At 37.1% G+C, this 26,461-nt stretch overlaps 1 protein-coding gene across 1 annotated transcript in view; it reads right to left on the bottom strand.

Annotated features, from left to right (window-relative positions):
- Window positions 1-9,878: 9,878 nt before the first annotated feature.
- SecS (Sec synthetase) overlaps window positions 9,879-26,461 on the bottom strand; it is a 180,303-nt gene continuing 163,720 nt past the window's right edge. Inside the window, exon 10 of the mRNA XM_067147362.2 lies at window positions 9,879-10,392. Within this exon, the coding sequence (XP_067003463.1) occupies window positions 10,082-10,392 (311 nt within the window). The 3' untranslated portion in view covers window positions 9,879-10,081. The remainder of the gene's footprint in view (window positions 10,393-26,461) is intronic.

Below are 26,461 nucleotides of genomic sequence, written 5' to 3'. Positions count from 1 at the left end.
AATGATCATTTTATCAACAAATTTTTTAGCTGTGGCAAAAAACAATGGACCACTTAATGATACGTTGCAAATACATAACTGATTTAACCACTTATACATACACTCATTAATGTTGGGAAATTCACCCCCTCTTAGAAGTTTCCTGTTTCCTCCTTGTATACTCTAGTTCTCCATATTTTAAAATTTACTTTTAATGTAGGTTTTAATTTTCTTCCTTAACTATAGATCTGTCCAAGTGAATGATGTACTGTATGACTGTGCAAGACCTTCTTCTTTTATTTGCTTTACGTCACACCGACACAGACAGGTCTTATGGCAATAATGGGATAGGAAAGGCCTAGGAGTGGGAAAGAAGCGGTCGTGGCCTTAATTAAGATACAGCCCCAGCATTTGACTGGTGTGAAAATGGGAAACAACAGAAAATCATCTTCAGGACTGCCGACAGTGGGGTTCAAACCTACTATCTCCCGGATGCAAGCTCACAGCTCTGCGTCCCAAACCGCATGGCCAACTCATCTAGTAAGATATTCTTAAGTTTTTAAGTTAGACAATATAGATATACTTACAGCAGTTAAAGTAATTAATAAGTTGCATTTGTAATATATCATAATCATATTTTTATATTATGGTTAAGTGTAAAATAGGGCCAGGAGCCCTAACTTCGCCATTAATAATAAATAATAATGTGTTCAGCAGTATCCCATAGTCTTTAGCAATGTCACTTTTCTTCCTCACGGCTCATTTCACTTTTTTACCTTCTGTCTTTTACTCTAATATTAAGTCAACATACGCATCACACTTCATCATTGCGAACGTGTACTAAAAAATTGCAACTTAACAACAGAGGGCCATCAATACGGTTATGAAGATATTTGCAAATTGCTTGTTCTTACAACTCAATGACTAGTGGGGAAGTGGGTTGAAGAACGTACTATATGGATACTAAACCTGCACGTAAAGGATGTGGATAATCTCACACTAATGAGTGGAAGGTGAAAGGCTGCATCCCAGCAAGCAAAAGCTTTCTTTTCCCTGAAACACAATTCTTAAAAAAAACTGTAAACCCCTGGAAACTATGAAATGTACAGTACAATACATTATTCCATTTGCTACCAGTCCAACTCTAGACATTCTAAGAATTACTTATGAATTTCTTAAATTTTACACTCAATGGAACACAGAAAAATTAGATGTATTACTGAAATCCGGCCTTTGAATTATCTAATAAACAGATCAAAAATTGGAATTACATGCAAATTTTTAACATTTGAATTACAAAGAGTCTACTGTTTATATATACCCTATATAACGATTACTTTGTTAGCAACATGCTGTGACAGAAAGTTTGAAAAAATTACGTAAGAAATATTAAAAATGTGATCAATAATATATTCAAGGAGGCATTAGATCTGATAACCCATGCCAGCTCTAATAATAATAATAATAATAATAATAATAATAATAATAATAATAATAATAATAATAATAATAATAATAATAAACTTAAGAATTTTCAGCAAGCAATGCAAGTCAGTTATAGTTATAAAGGACTGTTGAAATTGTGATCATAATCATCCATCCAGTTTTACATAGAATCCAAACTACAGAGATGAGACTTTTCAAAAATACCAGATGAATTGGCCAGGATTCAAACTGCAGCCACCTTGGTGAGAAGGCAGAAACTATGTCACTCGGTTATCAACCTCCACCACCCACCCCCACCCAAACTTACAAATTTCAGTCAAATAGGCTCCTTCAAGACATGCTTAAAACAAGTAAATTCTTATTTATTATAATAAAGCTGAATTAGTTAACATCCTCTCTAATAAGCAACAAGGCAACAGATTACTGGCCATTCCATTGCAAGTATCAGCAGTGGTTTTCACTTCTGCTCACTACCTAGAGCACTCTACTTGCTTGTCACTTACTTACAATGGGCTTCCATTTCTCGAAAATCAAAGGCACACATTCACCCTTAATTAGAATGAGCAGCAGATAAACATCTTCCGCCGTCACGCCAATTGTCGTTTCCTGATCCTCCTGGTCTCAGTGATAATTATCTCAGCGCGACACCAGAATTGGTGTTTGAAGGAATAAAAGTGTTCCTTAACGGTCCTGCTTCAGGAATCGACGGTATCTGCCTTCATCATTTAAAAGATCTTACCTCTAAATCAGGTGGGGATGACGGGAGAAGACCTCTCCAATCTATCACAAAATTATGCAATTTCACTTTAAGAGGGCGACTCACTGAAGTACGCACAAACTTTATGGGGCCGTATTAATTCCTCTCAGAAACCTGATGGAGGCATTCAACCTATCACCATTGGGAACACGTTTCGAAAGCTGGTTGCTAAATTACCTTGCATGGCATAAAGGGGACTATCAGCCAGTATTTCTATCCTCACCAACTTGGCTTTAGTATGTCAAAGGCCTGTGAAAGCATCATCCATTCTGCACAAACTTTCCTATATTTAAATGCTACATCAAATAAAATCTTAATAAAAATTGACTTCAGAAATGCATTTAACACCATTGATAGAGATTCCATATTACAGACAGTACAAGACAGAATCCCAGAACTTTATGCTTTCCTGAGGCAAGCTTATAGATACCCTTCTAACTTTCATTTCTGGCTTCATATTATTTTGTCACAGCCTGGGGTACAGCGAAGTGATCCAATAGGACCATTACTTTTTAGTCTTGCACTCCAGCCTGTCATTGCAGACTTGAAAAGTCCTCTTAACTTATATTTGGATTATGGAACCATTGGCAGTGATCCTGATACAGTTCTTATGGATCTAAAGAAAATTGTCACTGGTTGCAAAAACATTAATTTGGAAGTAAATTCACATAAATGCAAAACCTACTTCTGTTCTATGATAGATGAGACAACAGTTTCTACATTTCAGGGCACTATTCCTGGTATTCATGTTATAACAAATTCCAGTCTATCCTTACTTGGATCACCGCTTAGAGTTGAGGCTGTGGATGAAAATGCAATGCAAAAGCTAACAGAATTAATGAGGCTGTATGACGGTCTACAAGTGATCAATTCTCATGTGGCATTATTGATGAACTATGCTTTCATTTCAAAATTTAAATACTACCTGCGGACCACACCTCTATGGTTATTTCCTTCATTCCTTGCTCAAATAACTGGATCCTGGCATATTTGGCAATAAAATTTGGAGGCCTTGGAATTCTTAGATTAATTGATATTTCCATTCCCGCTTTTCTTGCTTCCACTTATAGAGTATATGATTTTAACAAGTCTCTGTTCTCCGATTATGGTGATGATATAGTTGTTGATTTCCACAGGGAACATGAAATATTTGTCCCGAATATGTAAATTTATAATATAGACTCTCAGTGCATTGACCCTGCCAGTGGCTCCAAATAGCCTACGCAGTGGCCTCCATGGTATGCACTAGCCATTTGTCTTGGTGGGTGTGCTATTTACCAACTGATGAGCCCGACTTAACACGTTGGGGCGAAACGCTGGCAACCAGGAATGAGTTAGCTTGAAAATTTATATTGTCCAATAACGGACCATTTATGTTGGTATTACAGTGATAATGTCGAGATACACTGTATGGCTGAGGCAAGATATCACTGGAATGCCATGACCAATAATTTGAGCCCTCCAGCATCCCTGGATGCACAAAGAAGTTGGAATATGATAAACATCCATTGAAGTTTTGACTCTTTGATTCTGTCATGTCCATCAGAAATTGATCGAGCACGAAATCTCGCTCTTCAGAAAAAAGGAAGCATGCTCATGGCTTAAGGCTTTTCCGTCAGCCAATGTGGGCACACTTATGGTTAACACATCGTTTAAAATCGCAATTGGCTTACATCTTGGTTGCAAACTATGCCAGTCACATACGTGCATATGTGGAGTAGAAGTCGAAGTTTATGGACGTCATGCTAAGTTGCCCTAAGAGTGCTGGTCGATTTTCAAGACACTGTTCAATTAATGACATTATCAAAAGAGCTTTTACATCTATGTCCCTTCTGTCCTACAACTGAGTGACATTAGTCACACAGGCGGAAAACACTCTGATTGACTTTAGTTTCATGGAACAAAAGCAGATCTCTCCAGTAGGATGCCAAATGGGATACACCATCTCATTTGTCCCAAACTTGCAAGGCTGCTTGTTCTACTGCAGAATTAGCCATGCACAATAAAGGACAAAATACAGAGCACTAACGGACAACTATATCTTTGTGGCATTCGCTGTTGAAATTATGGGGACGTGGTGTCAATAGGCTAAAAATCTTGTTTCAGATATTAGCAAACAATTATCTGCAATTACTGGAGACTCTTCTTCAATGGAATTCCTGAGGTAGCAGACAGGAATTGCTATCCAGCGAGGAAATGCTGCCAGCGCTATGGGCTCATTTCCGGATAACGCTCCACTGGACAAAGTCTTTTATCTTACATCTTAGACTTTCGAGCTGGAGCAAAGCACCAAGGCCAACAGCAGAAAACCTTGTTCAAATTATTTCATTTTATAAATACATAAATACAAAAGAAGGGTAACTTATGAAGGTTATGACATGGAAGATATGTAGTATTATAACAACAACAAATTAATATTTCATTTCAGTGTTTCCCTCTGAATATGAAGGAATAACACTAAAATATCTCCTATTTGTCATACTGATTTACTCAAATAAGCATTTTTTCCACATCCTCACCAAGGTATGTAACAATTCATTTTCTCCTTATCCAATTCATTTACTACTATAAATTCTGTTATTGTTGATTATCATCATTTCATATGGTTTTAGCTTTCTTAAAAAAGGTGGCATCCAGAAGAAGGGACCACTGAATTATTAACTAACAGAATCCGAAGTGAAAATTCAATATTCATTAAATGTAATCTAGTTTTAACAAGTACATAATTAACTAAAAAAGAGAAATCCCCAAATTCAGTACTGTAAATGGACCAGTGATGCTAATGCTACAGGTTTCCATTCATAGTCATCTGGTAACATAAAAATAATTCAACAAAATGGCAGTAATACAGATCCAGTTAAGGTAATTTTTCAACATGATTAACATTATACAAGACATAACAGTTCATCAATTCGGTTTCCTGAAAGTAACAGCAATCGAAAACACTGAGAGAATTTTTACAACAAAAATGGGAGTCACTCAATTTGAAACCATATAAAAACACAAATGAGGAAATGAGATTAATACATTTTTATGTTGGAAATTCCTAAAGAATTAAAGAACACATAATTCTCTTTCCAATTTCTTTTCAAAGCACCATTAAAAGTTAAAGAAATGAAATCCAGGTCATGAATTACATTCATTACTTACAAAAATAAAGGATAATCATATAGAATAAGAGTGATCCACATGTTCATATGCAATAACGTGTCTATAAATACATAAACTCCTTGAGATCATTGTCCTCTTTATGTGTGTGCATATGTAACACCAGAAATTCAGAAACATACTGAACTTGGCTAGTATGTGATCTACAATCTTGACTAACAACAAAGGAAATCTTCAAAAACTATCTTTGGCAGTACAAAGAATGTGCAGAACTAGAAATAAATACTAATAAGAATAACAAGTCCATTATCTTAACAAACATAGCACCCGTAATGATTTTTGTTCGTAATGAAAAAAGGAACTTATACCCGGTCAGCTAGCAATGATCCATAAATGTTAAATCAATATTTAACAAGTTATTAGCTAGAGGTATACATTTACACACACACATCAACAATTAATCCAATACACATTGTCCAAGTATTAATATACTTTCTACTGTGCATCAATAAATATATATAAAACTCAGTGAAATCAAGCTACCTAACACTGCCATAACGTTTGACTGAGTTCAAGAAAGCAATATAATAGGTTTTGCAGAAAATGTGGTTTATGTTACTCAACATTTCGATTCAGACAGCCCACCATTATCACAGAAATTTTCTAGCAGTCACAGATAGAACATGGACAGAGATTATTTAGCAAGTAACGATATAAATGTAAACATACTCTGAAACCTTCTACATCAAGAAACAGATATATTTTGTCCTCATCACTACAAAGATATTTGCAATTTGTTTTGGTACCTCCAGTTTTCTTGCCAAGTGAAATTGCAGCGAGTTTATCTTTGTTCATAATAATAATAATAAGAAGAAGAAGAAGAAGAAGAAGGAGAAGAAGAATATTGGTTTTACATTCCACAAACTACTATTATGGTTTTTTTGGGGATGCCAAAGGGTCAAAATTTTGTCTGCGGGAGTTCTTTTATGTGCCAGTAAATCTACCGACAAGAGGCTGGCATACTCGGGCACATTCAAATACCACCAGACTGAGCCAGGATCAAACCTGTGATCCATGGTCATCACCATCTGAGCCAATCAGCCTGGCACAGCACTCCAGAAACAGCTATTGGAAGTGTGACTCCTCCCATATAGACCACTATGGTATAACAAGTTAACACATCAATCCTAACAGTATGAGATAAAGTTTTATGAGATACTATTTCAAGTCCTTGGAGCTATCCTAATCCTTAAGTAAGTCAAACCCTTCAGTATTTCAAAGTTGAAATACTAGTCATATAAAAGTATTTCACCTACTTTTACAAACTTAAGAGAGTTTTAATACCATATTTACATGAATAATTTCCACACCCTAATTTTAGGAAGGCTCATTTTGAAAAAAAAAAAAAAAAAAAAAAAAAGTGAAAAGAACTAAAATTCCTTCCATCAAAAGAGTAACGTAGGCATAAAGAAACATTTCATATCACTCCACGTTCTTTACACAAATATGAACATGTGACTTTATGGATATAACTGCTTTGCGTGAGATGATAAAAGTACATTATCACTGCTACAAAATATATTTGCCATGAAAATTAGCAAGTAGGTCAACTTACGTGACAGATATTTCATTAATCTGAACTTGCAATAGGCTTGATTCCCTGTAGATTGGAAAATTTGTTGTCTTTTGCATCACTAGAATCCTCTCCTAAATTACTTACAAATTCGTCACACTCCACGTCTAAAAAATTTCTCACACGCGGTCTCTTTATAGTAACACAACCGGTGGTGGATAATACTTTTCGTGCAATGTTAACACTTGAAACAGACAAAACCAGCTAATTCGGATCTTAGTTTTGCGATACAGTAAAACATCGTTAATTCAAAGTCTTTGGAACACAGAAATCGGAGTTCAAATGATGTGATTTCAAATTAACCGCTAACTTGTAATTCAGAAATGCCAACCCTCGCCATGTCAAAAAATATTCTAATACCCATTACATTACTGCATGCAATTAACATTGATTCTGAGTTTAAAACTTTGAAGTGCCATGAAAAAACAATTTCCAAAATGTATCCAACAAAGTGCATTTACAGTATTCAAATAATGCGCTTGGACAAATCAGTGGCAAACATGACCTAACGCAACAAGAGAAAAAAACCACGATCAAAGAAGAGGACAAATTATGCTGGCTCCCCTGTGCAAGTACATTTTTGCATTTTTAGATGCCTTGTACTTGCACGGAAAGTGCCCGATGCCCTGAAAATTCGTGGCTTATCGAACTTTCCTATGACGAGGAGAGGAATTCTTTCGCTTCTGTCAAAATTGCATTTTTAAAAAAAATTAGTTTCATCAATTATTGTTTGGTGCGTACAAATTGATTATAATATTATGAGCCATGCATTTTCGCCAACTGTTGGCATCGCCAGTTTTTGCGGATTCTACTTCTCCGCATACTGCCTGCTACGTGATATTGTGGCATTCTTTAAAATGCTGAATACAAAAGAATTACAATTTCACTCAAACTTCAACTATGAAACATATTATAGACACACCGAAGTGAGTGAAAGTGCGGAAAGCTACCCCTGCACGTTTCGCAAGGTGCGTTCTATCGTGACGTGGAGAAATTTTGAATTAAAATTACTCTCTAAAATACCTTTTTTTTAATTTTTTTTTTAACATAAAGGTAGTTTACAATTAAAAGTCTGAATTGTTTTCCATTTAAATATGACATATGGGGACAGTTTTCTTCCATCTGGAGTTACACAAAACATAACTGTACTCGTACACCCAAGATGGTGAAAACTAAGTGAGCCAGAAGTGTGTTGCCAACTTTGACGCAAATAAAACCCGCACCCCAATTTCGTGCCTCAAAATGTTCCAAAAATATGTGAGGATTATTCGCATATATACGGTATTTATAAATCTGTTCAACTTGGAATAGGAAGGTGCATACAAATTTACAAGCTGTGAGTCAGTTTCAAGCATTTTTATGGAATAAACAACATTACTACCAAAAACGAGTTCACTACATAAATTAAAATATCCTGCAGTACACTAAACTGATGTTAAACTTTGCATGTATCTGTACAGCACATTAAGATATGCTAAGACTTGAAATGACCACTGAACGAGACCTAAAATTTGAATAATTGAACAAGCACTTTGAAATAAATACAACTGCAGTTGTAACTTGTGAATTGAATCAACGTTAATTCTAACTTGGTTAATTTTAAAAAATAACCACTGAACAATGCTATATAAAAAGGTATAGGTGAGAAACAAAACAGTAAATCTTCAATGCAAGACTTACAAAGGATTCAAGTAAAAAAACAGGAACTTCATAACAGGATATTTTATGAAATAAGTTAGAATTCTATAAATGATGAATGAGATCAAACAAGAAAACAAATGCAGCAAATACCAAGCAAAACACAACATTAAAACAAATAAAAAGTAGAATTGTAACCTCAAAGAGTCTAGATATAAGGAACCAGAATGGGAGAACGAGAATGTAGTAGGGAGAAAAAGGAAGAAAGCAATAGTGCGACGATTATGAACAACCAGAATGGCAGGTACAAAATGAGGTATGCAGTACTTATTGTTGTCTCTAGGAATATTCAAAGCATAATCATCCAGTGTACAAGGAGGTTAAGAACCAAACAAAATTGAGATTCTAAACTTATAATTTTACTGTCAACTATCCTACTAGGTGTCTCCAAGAACAAACATGTAAAAGCATGTTGCTGTTACTTAATATCAGTTTATTAAGGAAGAAGATATTCCATGCTTTACAATAAGAGACAGTGAAGGTGGCAAGTTCCTGGGTGCAGGTGTTGACTCAGTCTTTATTTCTTGTTTACTCTCTCCTGTACAGTAAATAACTCCTGAGTGCAGGGATATAGGCACAACAGGCTTAAAGCATGAAAGAACACAGGAACCAGGTTTCTGGGCAGTGTAGAGAAGAGAAAAAAGAAATAGCAGAGTATTTCATGCTCCTCTAATTCCATCTACCAGAATGGTTTGACAGCTCGTCAACAATGTAGCAACATACAACATTGATGAGCAAGAATGAACTAGCTAACAATACGTGAATTTTCAACTTCTCTTCTTTCTCTATGTATTGAACAGTACTAGAAGAAAGGTCAACACCAATTTTGCAGTTACTGATAAAATGTGTCCCATTAAGTTTCTATTGAGGATGATTTAAATAAACCATAGTGATGGCATGTCATCTTGTTTTTGCATCATTCAGAGCAGCAAATTCCATCCTAGTTCTATCTTGAATGGCATGTGAGGTGGACTACAAGAGATACATTTAAAAAGGAAAAAAATGTAGAGTAATCTGAAACCACTCTGCATAACTAATAACAATAATTATGCATCAGTAAATGTTCAATATACTGTATGTACACAAACAAATCTTCCATTATTTTGTCTTTTTAAAATAATTACAGTGCATATAAAAAGTGGAATGTGGGGCATCAAGATCTGTCTTAATTTCAACCCCAACAATGAAATTAGGAGAATAAATCAGTCATGGATAACCATTAACCTTGAGGCCACTTCCAAAAATAGCAGGCCCGTATATTCTTGTGTTACACACTGAAGTTCTCTGTAGGCTATGTTGTTACGCACTCCAAGTACATTAACTGAATCAGGTAGCTGTTGGGTAACCGAAGTTCATTGTGACATCACATTTTAATGCTAAGGGAAAATGAAGCAGCATCCCCAACCTTCAATACGCACGTGTCAATACACATAACTTGTGCCTATAGCATGGAAGCGCTATCACTTACGTAGACTGTCCTTGCTGCTGGCTAATGATGTGCTAGCACTGCTCTGACTGTGCTGCTCCCCTCCACTCCCACTGCCGCTGCCACCCTCACCGTTCAGCGTACTGGACCCCCCTCGCATCACCCGGCGCATCGCCGCCAGTTCTTCCACAGAAGTAGGAGTTGGTGGAGCACTGCGCCCTTTCAACTTCATCATTGCTTTATCTAAGCGATGTACAAACAAGTCCACATCTGTTTTACGCATACCAAGAGCAGCAGCTGCAGTCAAGTATGGAACAGGATAGTTGCTATTGTGGGCCCCCCATCCTGAAATTAAAGTTTACGCAGTAATGTTTAACATTTAGACATTTCTATACTATACTTCTAGTCTTCTAGAAAGCAGTTTATTTCATAACATTAATTGAAGAAATGATTTTAAAAAGCCCATCACAAGGTAAACTACAAAATACTGTTGACAAAACTGTCTTTAAGTTTGAACTTCCATCAAATTTAATAAAACTTGTGTAATTACCTGGAAAAAAAAAATAGTATGAATATTTCCAAGGTGAATACTTTTTCTATTATTATAGCACATCAGGCATCCTCCAGGGTTAAAATATGGGATAATGATACATGCCTTACCACATGCATTGGAGCATTCTGACCGTCTGCTTCTTGCCATTTATTCAAAACGGTACGAAGTGATCAAGGATCACAGTGTCATCTCAGGGACATTACAAACTGACAAACTGTACTTCATCTTGGTAGAATAGTAACTGTTAACTGAATATTACAAAACTGTCAATATCATTCAATAGACGAAAAGATTTATTGACGTATAAAGAAAGATAAGCATCCAGAGGAATGCGACAGGCCTCGGCAGCGGGCACAATTTCTATCCTCACCGCTAGATGGGTGCTTCATTCATTTGATCCTAACCCGGTCAAAATGACTGGAAACAGGCAGTGGATTTTCATTCAAAGGTAAGTATAACTGAAGCTGGTAGATATTAGTAATTTAATTTGTACAGGCAGCTGGGAAACACACAACTATTTCCAGGTTTGGAAAAACATCCAGAAAAGGTTTAGTGTGCCATACGGAGAGTCCACGTGTGCCATACGGAGAGTCCACGTCATGATACATGGATATCCAGAAGTCAGCCCCGTAACTAGTGACGAACCCATACATAGATGTTCGGGCATGGTCGGAATATAGCCACGTGTTACATTAGCGCGATTTATCTCGCTCTTGATTGGACACACAGGCTGAGACAGGCCTAAAGAGATGGAGTGGGGAAGTGGAAGTCTATTTATACGCTGGGAGAATGCAAGCCAAACATACAATTGACGGAGGACCATTCCTGTGAACATTAACGAGTGTACAGTTGACTGTTGTTTATTTGTTAATACTTATACAGCACTTGTGCTAATGTACTTGGTTTTCAATATCTCACGGAAACTTCCGGTAATCTATGGCCTGGTTTCAGTTCTAGATCAACAACATGTGTTTGTGCAAGCGAAAGTATCTCTAAAACTAAGTGTTAGTGTCAGTGCTTAAGAGCTACAGTATCAAAGTGATATACCATGTGTTGATGGTGAGAGCCAGCAATTTGTATTGATACACAGAAACGGTGAAGGGCAATTTATCAACACCTATTTTTTTGTAACTACTGGTCATCGGGCTCACTACAAATGGTAGTATAGTCCTTGCTCTCATTCCTAACTGGTTTTTGTTCAATGATTATTGAACATATATAGGGAATCTTCCAGCAATTGTAAATATTTATTCAGTGTGTTGCTAATTTGTATATGCTGTGGGTTGATGAAGTGCTAATGTACAGATTATGGTTAGGTCAGAATATAGATAGTTTATTTTCAATTAGTGGAGAAGGTACTGGAGAATCTAGGTGCAGTTCCTACCTGATTAATCACTTTCAGAGGGTTAGGTAAGGCTTGAATCAGATGTACCAGAACGCAACGCAGCTTTATATATACAGCCTGAGAGAAAGAATTGTCATGCTCTATTAAAATTAGAGGGATCCATTTAGGAGAACTCTGGTGCCCAAATTCTGGACATTTCAGTTAGTTATTTCAGTTATTTATTTTATTTAGTCAGATTATTATTAAGAATATTACATATGAAATGCTTGAATTTGTAATTAGGAATTTACAATTGTTTTTTTTGCTAGAGGCTTTACGTCGCACCGACACAGATAGGTCTTATGGCGACGGTGGGATAGGAAATGCCTAGGAGTTGGAAGGAAGCGGCCGTGGCCTTAATTAAGGTACAGCCCCAGCATTTGCCTGGTGTGAAAATGGGAAACCACGGAAAACCATTTTCAGGGCTGCCGATAGTGGGATTCGAACCTACTATCTCCCGGATGCAAGCTCACAGCCGCGCGCCTCTTTACAATTGTTCACCAATACTGAAGTTATATAATGATTGTACAATACTTCAGTGCAAAGAAGACATGAGCACACCTGAGCAATTTGGGATTCTATTTACAAACATGACACCTAAGTGAGTGAAAGTATCCAATATCAATTTACAGGAAAACGTTCAATAAAAGAGGTTCCATATGCAATGTCCAATCTACACACTGAAAAAAATGTTAAGTCTCTTTACTAAATATTAATTGTGAATAAGAGAATAATAAAATCTCGATAATTATTAAGAAAAATTCTCAACAACATAACGGGCACCCCAACTTAATTAACCCTGGCGAGGGCGCGTCGTGGTCTTTTCGACCGGGTTCAGAGATGAATGTTTATAGTTCTTAACGTAGCGGTCCGCTAACTTCCGTCCCCTCAGTACCTTACATCGGACTTGTCCACCATCAGTGTGTGTAAACAATTCACCCCTCATGCTCCACAGTTTCAGCCTAAGTGTATTACTCGACGGACCCGGTCTAAAACTCTGGGCGCGCCCCATGATGTATGCGTGTTTATGAATTAAGTTTTACTTTATTTTTTCAGTTAGTATACCAAGACTGTATCAGTTTGTTTTATTTTCACGTAAAATAGTGCCTTCATATATAGTGAAGTCAACACATCATACAGGGAAAGAGAAATCGAATGACTTATAAAGAGTGTTAGTACCGAGCAAGTTGGTCGTGCGGTTAGGAGCCCGCAGCTGTGAGCTTGCATCTGAGGGATAGTGGGTTTGAGCCCCACTGTTGGTACCCTTGAAGATGGTTTTCCATGGTTCCCCATTTTCACACCAGGCAAATGCTCGGGCTGTACCTTAATTAAGGCCACGGCCGCTTCCTTCCCACTCCTACGCCTTTCCTATCCCATCGTCACCATAAGACCTATCTGTGTTGGTGCGACGTTAAGCCAATTGTAGAAAACAAAACCGCTAGTTTCACGCACAGGCAACTGTTGGCCAATGACTTTGTTTTTTACTATCTTGAACAAAAATTAATTCGTATATTATTTACAAGCATGCGAAAGGTAACTTTAAACATTCAAAGGCGTAATTATTTGAAAGAATTAAACCAACAGCTAAGTGTGAGATATTTGCAAGAACAGTATTCAAACACTCCCCACAGGGCAAAAAAAAAAGGGAACATTAACTAAATGTTATGATTGTATGAAGAAGAGCAACCCTCTGGAGCTCCACAAAAACTAGAAGGGCCTGGAAGAAACTGCAACAGAAAAAAAGAAAGAAAAAGGAAACCAAGACTAAATGCCGTGTATGACCATGACATATCTACAAAAAACATTCAGCAGTGACATGTGTTCGGTGCAGTATGGAAAGTCAAGAATCTAGTCATGATGCAGAATGAACATCAATTGTTTAACATCCAATTTTGTATTGTCAAAATACCTTTGAACATTATTTACAAGTTCATGCAAAATTATTTACTAGTTCTGTAACATTAAAAATAGCTTTTGCTTAATTTGTGCTATTTTTTCATGACCCGGTCTAAAACACCATGCGCGCCTCTTCATGGGGTTATTTTTACGCGTCCTCTCCAGGGTTAAATATTTCTCATTTTGCATTCCCCCTACTGACCCACTACAAATATGTTTTTTCAAAATTCCCAATTTTTAAGTCTTCACCAAACAAATTTACCTATTGTTAAAACAATAACTAATACATTAAGTAGTCAGAATTATTCTCAGGAATAAAAAGCATTTGCCAAACAACTGTACCAATTTTAACTAGATTAATGTACAATTTGTGGATATCAAATGTGGAGTTACTAGAACATACAGAATTCTGTCAATATACCTTTGAAATCAGTGACAATTGCACTTTGTGTATAGCACCAAATTAACAAATATTACTAATAATTTTATACTACCTTAGTATTTACTGTTGGGAAATTCATTAAACTTGAATATTACTTCATATTGCATGCTTTACAATTTTTCTATTGTTGGAATTTTGTCGGCATTGGTAACAATGTGGTTACTTTATATTGTATAATTTGTCATGTACACTACACCAACACTAATTCAGTCATTCCTTACACAGAAAGAAGAAGACTTAGTGAGAATGGTTGAAAAATTTAATTGAATACCTGCTGTACTTTATTAAATCCTATGTTATAACCAGGGAACGGATTTTTATGTGCTAAAAATGTGAAAAATATTTATTTTTTATGTGCTGAAAAACTTTAAAATATGTGATAAAAATAGAAATTATTTTCCTTTAAATATCACATAACTAGTCGCGCTCAAGAAGTAAATAAGTATAATGTTTTGTATTAGAATATGGTGCTACTAAACGTGGTCCTTAAGGCAAAATGATGTCTGTATATGAAAACGTGCTGTATGGTATATTAATTTTTGATATGCCAGAGTAGATGATATGAATGGTTATTTTTTTAAAGGTAATGTTTTGTTTAAATACGGCAAAAGCAACCTATCATCTTTGAAAAAAAAAAAGTACCAGTTCGTACTCACCCATCACACGCTGGAATATTAGTTGCTAGAAGTAGTCTCAGAATTGCAGTGAACAACAAAGGTCATCTCCAAACTGTCCATCACAAATGCATGCCGATTATCTCTAAAGAACGCCTTATACTGCAAAAACGATCGCTCCACATCACAGGAAGTCAGACGAGCATAGTTAAAGAGAGGAATGTCACCAACAATAATGCCATCAATTTCGCCAACATGAGCACCGTCTAATACATTAGAAATCTGGCACATTGTTTGAAATCCTCTGCTTTTTCTGAACAAATTTTGATATTTGACCTTTAACAGTCCATATACCTGCGAAGCCGGGAGTGAATCAAATTTATTTTGAACAGCGCGCACTTCCTTCAACAGGTTAGTGGATTATTCAAGTATGTCTATAGTTTTACACAAGAAGCTTAGATTGGCAGATATAAACACCAAATCATTTTTCAAAGAGCTGTCTTTTAGTATCTAGCACGTTCACAATAGGCAGAGGAAGAAGATCGATTCTTGAGGGTGCTTTTACGAAGACTTTTTTGCCATTAGACACTAATTTATCCACTTGAGGATACTGAGCCCGTACAGTTTCACATAACCTGTGTAGAGCATGAACAACGCAAGTTATGTGTATCATTTTCGGAAAGCTCACAGAAAGGCCTTCGACTGCCTTTTTCATGTAAGCTGCACTGTCAGTAAGGAAAAGCAATACATGGTCGTATTTTATACCTTTTGGCCAAAGTAAGTGCATGGCTTCATTGTATAACCTAGCTACACTGATATGGTTTGCAGCAAGCATTTCTTTACATGCTAGCAAATAAGAATGTTCGCAAGCAGTTTTGTCATTCTTCAACGCACCAACTACAACATTTCCTACTTTTCTGCCACTTGAATCAGTGGTTTCGTCAATGCTCACCCATAGTTTTTCGCTATCACATACTGCCCGAATTCTCTGTAAAGTTTCTTCGTAATATTTTGGGAGATAGTTTTTCCTTAATGTGGATTCATCTGGAGGCTCAAAATTAATGTACTTTGTTGGGAAATTTCTCAGTCCCGTATTATTTATTTTACCAAAAGGAATGTCGGTGCAAACAAATGCTCTGCACACATCTAAATAATACTGGGAATATTTAGATGGGCCTGCATTTGAAGTAGCTGGTTCAGCTATTAGTAATTGTCGCGAACGCACACGCGAAGCAGCCGCAGTATGCTTATTTCCAGACAAATGCTAGATTACTTGAGAACATTGATCTGCACGTACTGTTTTACCACACGGTTGGCAAAATAAATACTTTTCCATCGGTAGTGAAAATGCTTTTAAATTCCACTACATATTGTTGAAGACGCGACCTTGTACTCGACTTCTCTTTTGGCATTAGTTTGCAGGTTACGACACACGCATTTACGGTGAATCACTGTTTCAATAAAAAGAATAGCAGCGGACACTGAAGGAAATATTTCTTATAAATCCATACAAAATCACACTACCACGGGAATATATGGACCCGAACAGCTAACCTTACTCTTAGGAGTGATGAAATTCCACTACCTAATGGTGGGGCAATATTCTTCCGAGTCTCCCATGCCGTAACAGAATTACGTCACCTTATCTCTCCGTGATTGCCTTTCGCTGATATTCTATAAACAAAACCCGAGAGGGCTGACTCATAAAGAGTTGAAATGACATCATGCAAAGAAACATCAAATCAAATCGCTGTCTAAATGTAACGACGTAGCCAGTGACCAGCAAGTTTTAGAACTTATGGAGGGAAGTCCATAAATAGCCGAAACATTCAGATACGTTATGTTAAATACACTGTTAAAAACAATACCGTAATCGTAAAATGAAAATATGAGCATTGTTTTATAACACAGAAGCATTTTAAATTTTATTGATCAACAAATATTGCCGATTTATGTGCTTATTATAGATTTTCTTAAATTATTTATTTACATAAAAAAATGTGAAAATATGTGTTTTTATGTGAAATAAGATTCAGTTTTTACACTTGGCGATGCACAATAGGAATAATGAACTTCGTAACTTGCGTTAAAACTTACGCAAAAAAAATATGTATTTACATAAAAATCTGCTCCCTAGTTATAACATAGCAATCACACAATTAAGAAAATTTATACACAGAAAAAATTAGTCCTTTTTCATGACCTGGTCTAAAACACCATGCGTGCCTCCTCACGGGATTATTTTTATGCGCCCTCTCCAGGGTTAAATATATCTCATTTCGCATTCCGCCTATTGACCCACTACAAACTTTCCGTTCTCAACGGTGACATCCTTTTTCATGTAACGGCTTTACATGTATGACATCGGTACAGCACGGATCTGGTTACCATATTATATATTCCAGGAAGATATCTGCAACTTCAGCACTAACAGTGTGAGAAATCTTCATGCTCACTGCTTCTTGTCTTCTTCCTAACCACTTTCATTCAATACCCAACTCACTGTCCATTAGGTCTGTATATTGTCAGGTATTACTTTCTTATCATGTACAATGAATGGAAGAGGGCAGGTTACCTAGACGCAGTGCTTTACTTGTGGCAGTACGTAATGGTACGTAGTACGAACCAGCACCTTTTTCTCAAAAGGAAGAAAAATTAAATGAAAATCCACAGCCTGTTTCCAGTCATTTAACTGGGTCAGGAATGGTATGAATGAAGCCCCCTTCTAGCGGCAAGGATGGGAATTGTGCCGGCTGCTAAAGCCTGTCGTACTCCTCTGGGGCAATGATTAATGAATGACAGATGAAATGAAATGATATTGGAGAGTGTTGCTGGAATGAAAGATGACGGGGAAAACCGGAGAACCCGGAGAGAAACCTGCCCCGCCTCTGCCTTGTCCAGCACAAATCTCACATGGAGTGACCGGGATTTGAACCAAAGAACCCAGCGGTGAGAGGCCGGCGTGCTGCTACGGTGCTGCCGCATGAGCCATGAAGGCTCAAAGAAAAATGATATTGGATATTATTCAGAATATTTCTATCACATTTCCTATGAAGTGTTGGTGCATGGCTTAAAATCAAGTTTGTTTGTCCACTTTTGTTATGTTTCTACAGATAAGACTATAATGCGTATGAGCACATGAATGAACTTTCTGTAAACTGTACTTCTAAAATTATCATTCTTGTCCCATTAACCATTTCACGTGTCATCCATCAGTTTGGAGTTAAGGAAAAAGAAGGAGAGAATCTTTGTCTTGCTCTTTCTTATCCTTCCACATTTTTGGCTATTGGCTATTGTTTCAGCAAACAAACTGCTCTTGTCAAGGACAATTTAACTGTATCCGTACAGCACCAACTGCTGTTAATACCAACATAGCAGCAAATAACTAGCAAATAGTTAATCTGGGGTTAATGTATGTTTAAATTTAACTGCTATCATTGTTTTAAATAATTTTAAATAATTTGAAAAACATAAAACACTTGTTGCCATTGATGTTTTCACGGCCCGTACTTATAGACATGATGTTGTATAGGCTTTTGGGCTTATGCCGTGTCAAGAAAATAAGGTGAAATTCTTTACGTTTCGCAGGGAAATGTGCCCTGCGTCCTCAGAAGAAATATCGACTGTCCACGAGAAAGGCTTCCTAAATTTAGACGTTATAACAGAAGTGGTAAATTGTAATGAAGTAGAAATGGATTAATACCTGGTTGCCAGCCATTAAGAATTTACAATTTACTATTGTTATTTCATCTTAGTTTTTTTCCCCTCCCAAACTGGTACATTCCTCGGCACCAAATGTCTCATTTACGCTTGTGTCTATATCATACACCTGTCAATTTCATATGTCATATACACATTATGTGAACCGCTTAGTCTGATGGGTCGATTAGCTTCCGCTTCGAGCGCTATCGTTCTTGCCACGTCCTGGGAGCCATCTGGTGGCGACTAAATGTACCATTTTCCACTTCTATTATAACGTCTAAATTTTAAAGAGTCATTGCTTAGGAAGCCTTTCTCGTGGACAGTCGAGATTTCTCCTGAGGACGCAGGGCACAGTTCCCTGCGAAACGTGAAGAATTTCACCTTTTTTTCTTGACACGGCATAAGCCCAAAAGCCTATACAGCATCATGTCTATAAAACACTTGTTTCTTGCTGCCGAGGCAAGCAAGTTCATAGTTATTTAGTAGGAGCAAGCGGTGCACGAGGTTCACCTGTTAGAGAAGTGAAATGAATAAAATAACTATTTTGTACCGGTGTGCAATAAAAGAAAGCATGACATTTCTTTTGAAGTATCTCGTGAACTGCAACAGTGAATCAAGTTAATGTGAAGAAAACATCGCAAGTATCGATAGATTTACTGCAGTTCAAGAGGGAAATAATTCTGACCATGATTGTTGGACACTGACTGAGAAAAATGATTTCTTCCACAGAAACGACTGGCTTTATGTAATAAATAAAATCTAGGTTGTAGGGTAAGCCAAGATTTTACAAGTTTACAACCAGAACAGCAGATGCAAGTGAAAATGTTTTCAGAGTGGGCCAGTATTAAAATCAGTAGCTTTGGAAAAGGTACATCATGGTATATCTGAACAAAGTTTTATGAAGTTTATGAAGTTTGGGTGAGCACTGCCACCTTTTACCTTAGGAAAAAAAAAAATATCACTGCCTAGAAGTACATATGATGGACTCAGCCACTGAGGGTAAGAGAAGGAGAGGGAGACCAAAGCGACATTTGTTAGACTTAGTTTTTAATGACTTAAAAATAAAATGTTTTTCTTCCATTTAAGAAGGAAACTCTATTTTTTTCAGTGTTGACTCAGTTAATACAATTAAGATTTTCAGTCAAAACCCTAATTATAAAAACCCTAATTATAACAACACTTTAACATACCTGTATTAGAGTGGTGTTATATCAGTTATTAGTATGTAATATAATGTACCACACACTCTTTTTGAAGCCATGAAAGTTAACAGGGAGGGCACTGAGTTGGAACACTGCTTTATGCCAAAATACCTTGGTGTCACTTAAGACAGCTCTCTAACATATCACCAACACCGTCTCAATAAAAAGCAGAAAGTGCCAGCCCGAAATAACATAATTCAGAAACTCACTGGCAGTGACTGAGTCCAATCTCAAGTCATCAGAACTTCTGCCATGGCACTCTGTTTCTCTCTGGGGAAGTATGCATGTCCTGTATGACATAGCTCCACTCATTGAAAGATAAGAATTTCATTTTGGTCTGTACTGAACTGAGATTACAATTAAATTAATAATATATTATTGTGCCACCTATTCAATACTATAACACTTAGTAATGCGAGGTTACATCACAAGTCCATAGCTTCTTGGATGTCTTCTGTGACCTTCAGTAGTGCTGTTGTAGTACTGTGTGCTTGACAGAAACCGGATTGTAGTGGGTCAAGTAAGTTGTAAGTTGTCATGTAGTCTGCTATTTGTCTATGAGCAATGAACTCTAGCGCTTTGGATAATGCAGAAAGTATGCAGAAGGGGATGCTACTTTTTTTAGAGGACGTACATTGCCCACTTTCCATGTTTCAGGAAATGTGCTGTCTACAAGGGAAGAGTTAAATATGTTAATTAGTGCAGGTAATATCAGATCCAGAAGAAATTTTATCATCCCTCTTCCTGTACTGTCATTTCCTTTTGCCACTGATGTTATTTGATTTATAGCAAACCTGACTTGTAAGTAGGTTACTGGACTGAAGTAGAAGTTTTCTCTATCTGTTCCCATCTTTACATAATTCCCGTCCAGAACTTCCTGTTTCAGGGCTGCATTGAATGTGCAGTAAGATGAAAAATAATCAATCAGTTTTTCCTAAGGTATATTTATTTCGTCATTGTCTTGTCCTTTGGTAATTCCAAAGCTCTCTATGGATTTCCACAACACTGCTGTTGAAACATTTGGTTGAATTAAACTGTGAGTATGTAGTTTCACGTTTCTAATCTGATGAGTCACACCGTTTCTCAGTCTCTTATAGTTAAATAGATTGTCAGGAGTGCAATGTTTTCTAACTCGTCTATAAGCAGCATCGCGTTCAGACATTAGTGCTCTCATATGAGAGCCCAGGAGCTGGTTTCCGCGTAACTCGAGCGTTCTTTTCAGGCCCATGTCTATCATACAGTTCAGTCATATGTTGATTGAAGAGAGTCACTTTGTCATTTGTGTCTAACTTTAAATATGTCATGCCATGGCACTGCAACTGCATCTTGTAAAAGTTTACTCTTATCAATTCTTCATAGATCTTGATATGAAATTCTTTTCGGTTTGAACTTGGGACTTTTAATAGAATAGGCCATAAATATAGCATTATGCCACGATATACCTGGGACACTAATTTGACCGTGATGAAGAAATAATTCAGGTAGATTGGTGGCAATGAGATCAATTAAGGTGTGTGATGTGTCTGTGTGATGTGTAGCACTGAGAGGGAGAAACGTTAAGTTGCAAGCTTTAAAAGAAGTTAAAAGTTGAGTTTTCTGCGGAGAGTTAGGTTCAAGAAGGTTTATGTTGAAGTTGCTCATTATAATTATATTTGGGTAATCAGTGACTAAGTACTGTATTTGAGTCTCTAGATCGCATAAAAATCCGCATTCGGTGGCTTATGTACTACATCCAGAAGACATTTTACTTCACTCAAAGTTATTTCCAGGAACTTGAGCTCTGGTTTTCGCTCATATGGACCTGGAAACCTACAGATTATTTTAGGGCGTAGGCTGGTCATAACATACGCGGCGGTACCACCGGAGGGCTTATTTAATCTGTCGGATCTAAGCAATGTATAACCCGCCAGCTGCAGTTCTTTCTATTGCGTGGTGTGGTTTACCCAAGATTCGGAAATTAATATTGCATGGAAACTGAGAGGCATAAATAGGGCTTTTATTTCATCCATTCGTGCCACCGCAAGGAGGCTTTGAGCATTTATATGACAAATCTTTAAAGCATTACTGTACAGAGAAAGTTGGTGGTTATTGATGTCCCTTGCCAACCGGGAATGGAAAGAAAGCTCAGATGATAATAGGCCTGTGTTGTCTGCACAGCTGGTTCCAGTGACATTGGGGGAGAGTGGAGTAAGTGAAAGGTTTTGAGGTGTTTGCAAGGAAGAGGGGAGCCGGTTCGTTTGTCTCAAGTTCGTTATCAGAGGGACTAAGTGCAGCTGAATCCAGTTCCTTCACTTTAAATTCATATTTTCTATGTAACTTACGTTGTTCTCAGTTATATTGGAGATGATTATGACAATAATGGGAATGGAAATAACAATTTACAGCGATCAATATGATAATGGTAATATAGCAATAATGTAAGTGGAAGTAAATATAATAAAAAATAAGGCACTGAACCCAGTCTACTGCTACTAACACCAATCTACCACTATGGCAAGCAAAAGTAAACTATATAGACATGATACTGTATAGCTTTTGGGCTTATGCCTTGTCAAGAAAAAAATGTGAAATTCTTTACGTTTTGCAGAGAAAGGCTTCTTAAACAATGACTTTTTTAATTTAGAAGTTGTAATAGAAGTGGAAATGGTACATTCATTCGCCGCCAGATGGCTCCCCGGACGTGGCAATAGTGCTAGCGTTCGAAGAGGAAGCTGACCGAACCATCAGAATCAGTCTAAGAGGCTCACATAACATGTGTACGTAACATATGACACTGACAGGTGTATGACATTGACATAAGTCTGGAATGAAACATCTGGCGATGAGGAACGTACGAATTTGGAAAACACCGAGATGAAATAACAATAGTAAAGGAACAGGGAAGGGAACTACCTACATAAATTCTTAATGGCTGGCAACCAGATATTACTTAATTGATAGCCAGTGTCCCTGTTGAAATTGTTAGGATTTCTATGTATTTCCACAGCTTCCCATATAATCCTCGACCTGTAGTGTCTAGTGTGGGTAAGACCTCGAGCATCTTGGACTCGACGATAGAGCGTGCTCAGTTATTGCCAATTTGTCTGGCTGGTTGAGACGAATATTACGTTCATGTTCCTTGATACGGGTACCAATGGACCGGCATGTTTTGCCAATGTATACCTTACCGCAAGTACAGGGAATTTTGTATACCCCAGGATGTAAAAGTGGGGACAATTTGTCTTTGGTTTTACTCAGACTGTGAGCAATTATAGTGGTGGTGCCAAACACGGTTTTTATATTGTGTTTGCAGAGGACCTTGGCAATTCGATCTGTGGCGTTGTGAATGTAAGGCAAGTAGGCAGTTCCCTTCACTTCTTCCTTCTGTGAGATTTGCTTGGTCGTTTCTCTGGGATGCAGGGCTCTATGAATCTGCAAATCACTGCAACCATTACCCTTGAACGTGACTCTGAGCGTGTCCATCTCCACTTGGATATTTGATGGCTCGTTAATTCGTCACGCCCTCTTGGCAAGTGTCGTGAGAATGCCTTGTTTTTGTGCTAGATGGTGGTGAGAATCTGCATGAAGATAGCGATTTGTGTGGGTAGGCTTACGATAGATGGTATGTCCTGAGCCGTCCGGTTTCTTTCTTACTAGAACATCCAAGAAAGGAAGGCATCTGTCTGACTCCATCTCCATAGCGAATTTAATTGAAAGATGTTGCTGATTTATGAAGTTTCTCAGGACCTTCTGTCCAGACCACAAATGCATCATCAACATACCTCCACCACATCATAGGTTTGACGGACGCCGATGCAATAGCCTCCTCCTCAAAATGCTCCATAAAGAAATTAGCCACTACGGGTGAAAGTGGACTTCCCATAGCCACTCCATCCATCTGTTCGTAAATATTCCCACCCCATAAGAAATACCTGGAACCCTGTCCCTTGACTATTGTTATTTCGTCTGTGTTTTTTCCAAATTCGTACGTTCCTCATTGCCAGATGTTTCATTCCAGACTTGTGTCAATGTCATATACCTGTCAGTGTCATATGTTAAGTACACATCTTATGTGAGAATCTTAGACTGATTCTGATGGTTCGGTCAGCTTCCGCTTTGAACGCTAGTGTTGTGCCACGTCCGGGGAGCCATCTGGTGGCGAATGAACGTACCATTTCCACTTCTATTACAATGTCTAAATTTAAACAGTCGTTGTTTACGAAGCATTTCTCGTGGACAGTCGAGATTTTCTTCTGTTGATACAGAGCACAGTTCTCTGCAAAACGTAAAGAATTTCACCTTATTTTCTTGACAAGGCATAAACCCAAAAGCCTATACTGTACCATGTCTAAGTACGGGACGAGAAAGCATCAATGGCAAAAGTAAACTATATTACTAATTATGTTCTAATAGAGAGTTCAAGTTAAAAATTATTATATACTACAAGGATAACTCTAAAATTAAACTACAATAGAACTTTAGTTCATTTAACTGTTCCATAGAGCACACTTTATACTTATTTGATCCTATTTTTATATTAATTACTCCATCAATGCTCCGTACACCAAACTTCGAAATTGACTCCTTCAGGACTGCAAGCCTTGTTGCAGTCAGATCCTCTCTTATTGTGACCAGCGTTCCCTTAAGTCCTCTTTTCTTGTGGAATATTTCACTCCGTTTCCGGTTGGAAAGGAATTTCACTATTAGAGGTCGTGGCTTCGTGCCCAGTGATGGCTCCTGTCAATGTCCTGAAGGTCAAGGTCAACACCAAGATCTCTTGCGATGCTTATTGCGATGACATCGGAATCTTCCCCTTCCTTTTCCGGAAAGCCGAAAATATGGATACTTTGCCGCCGCTGGTATTGCTCTAGTTCAACTTGCTTGTTATCAAAGTCACTTTTGATTTTCACAAGTTCCCTGTCCTTAGCCTGAAGCAGATTTTGTAATAGTTTGACAGTTTCCTTGTGCTCCACTCTTAGTTCCTGGAGCTGCAACATTAGGGGCTGTAACTGTTCGGCTATGGCCTGCTTAACGAGTCCTTGTATGCTAGCACCATGCAGCGGGCTGGCTTGGGGAAGCTTCTTATGAGTCATTATGTATGACAACTGTACACGTTGAACTTCACCATGAATCTAATAACGTCTTTATCACTTCAAGCACTTTTAACTTCAGCACAAATCTAATAATGTACTCTCACTTCAAGCACTATATCACCTACGATTTACAATTTTTTTTGCTAGAGAAAGTTTGTGTACGACTAGCAGCTTGTGATACAAATTCTTATAATTTTCTTAATTACCACCTATTCAATACAATAAAAACATAGTACAAACGTACATATTTATTAAGATGTTTATATGGTACATGTTTTGCTCCTTTTTCGTGAGCATCATCAGCCAACTATCATTCACTTAAGGTTGTATAAGATCATGAAACAATTCTTTTGGATCAAGATTATTCCTATAAAACTAATTGACAAATCTTATAACATTTTAAAAGTCACACAACAATAAAATTATGTCTTTAAGATAAAACTTTTTGTTTAAAATTTATCTAGGTCTAACATTTTATTGGCGAAACTCATCTGGTGAACATCTTTTAAATTGTTTAAAAAATAAAAAATAAATAAAAATAAAAAACTTTTGAGATCTGGCTAACTGTATTGATTCATGTTGCTTAACTTGTATGATTGTCGTTAAAATTTCGTAAACTATACTGACAATTTTCTGCAGTTGATAATTGTCTATGTTATGGACATTTGACTTGTTCTCGTTGCTGGAGTAACATTTATACAAATGTATTGGTATTAATTTTATATTGTCAATAGGATAATATTGTTCATGAACAAATTTGTTGATGAAACACTTTCTAATGTGATATTGGATTTTAAATGTTCTCGTACGTTCCATAATGGCTTGTTGGTATTATGACCTTTCAATGACCTGTAGCAATATGTCTGCCGGTCATTGAAAGTCATAAGTGAAATGAAATGTGTATCAATGACTTGGAAAAAGGTGTAACGTGTCAATGTGCGGCTTACGCGCATATTTATAAAAGAACCGATACAACTCGTAAGTGTAGAATAGACATAATGGATGAGAGCCGGTGGATCGAACTCAAGACCCCGTGGTATATGTCGAATTACGTCAAGATCAGCTTTATCTACAAGCAAGAGCTCAGTACAATGTCAGCATCAGCTGAGAAGAATGTGGCTAGACATGATATCTAGTTTGAAGTTGTAAAGGGGGCCATGGATTAGCATGAAACTTCATTTGGCAAATCATCTAATGGGCCCGTGCTGACGTGTTTCATAGTAAGAAGAAGAACAATAGTGTGTGTTTTCCTTTAGCAACTTCTATGATGAAGGTTAGAGTTGTTATTCAGTTCCTCAAATGTCAAAACACATGTATAGCTAGCATAGGATTTCTCTGCTTATGGAAAGCAACTTATTATTATTGTAAATAATAATGGAAGGAGTTCGTGTTTTACTTACTGATTACTGTATGAAGGAAGATAATAGAAGCAAGCTTAAGGATCTGGTTCTGTAATTGATAAACATAAAGAATAAGCCCAGATATAAGTTATATAATAGCCAAAATCATTTGCAAACCTCGAATTATATGTTTCCTCAGGCCAGTATCA

This window comes from Anabrus simplex, chromosome 5 (assembly GCF_040414725.1).
Source record: "Anabrus simplex isolate iqAnaSimp1 chromosome 5, ASM4041472v1, whole genome shotgun sequence".
NCBI lineage: Eukaryota > Metazoa > Arthropoda > Insecta > Orthoptera > Tettigoniidae > Anabrus > Anabrus simplex.
The sequence above is the reverse complement of the archived record's forward strand: the minus strand, read 5'-3'. Positions and strand labels throughout refer to the sequence as shown.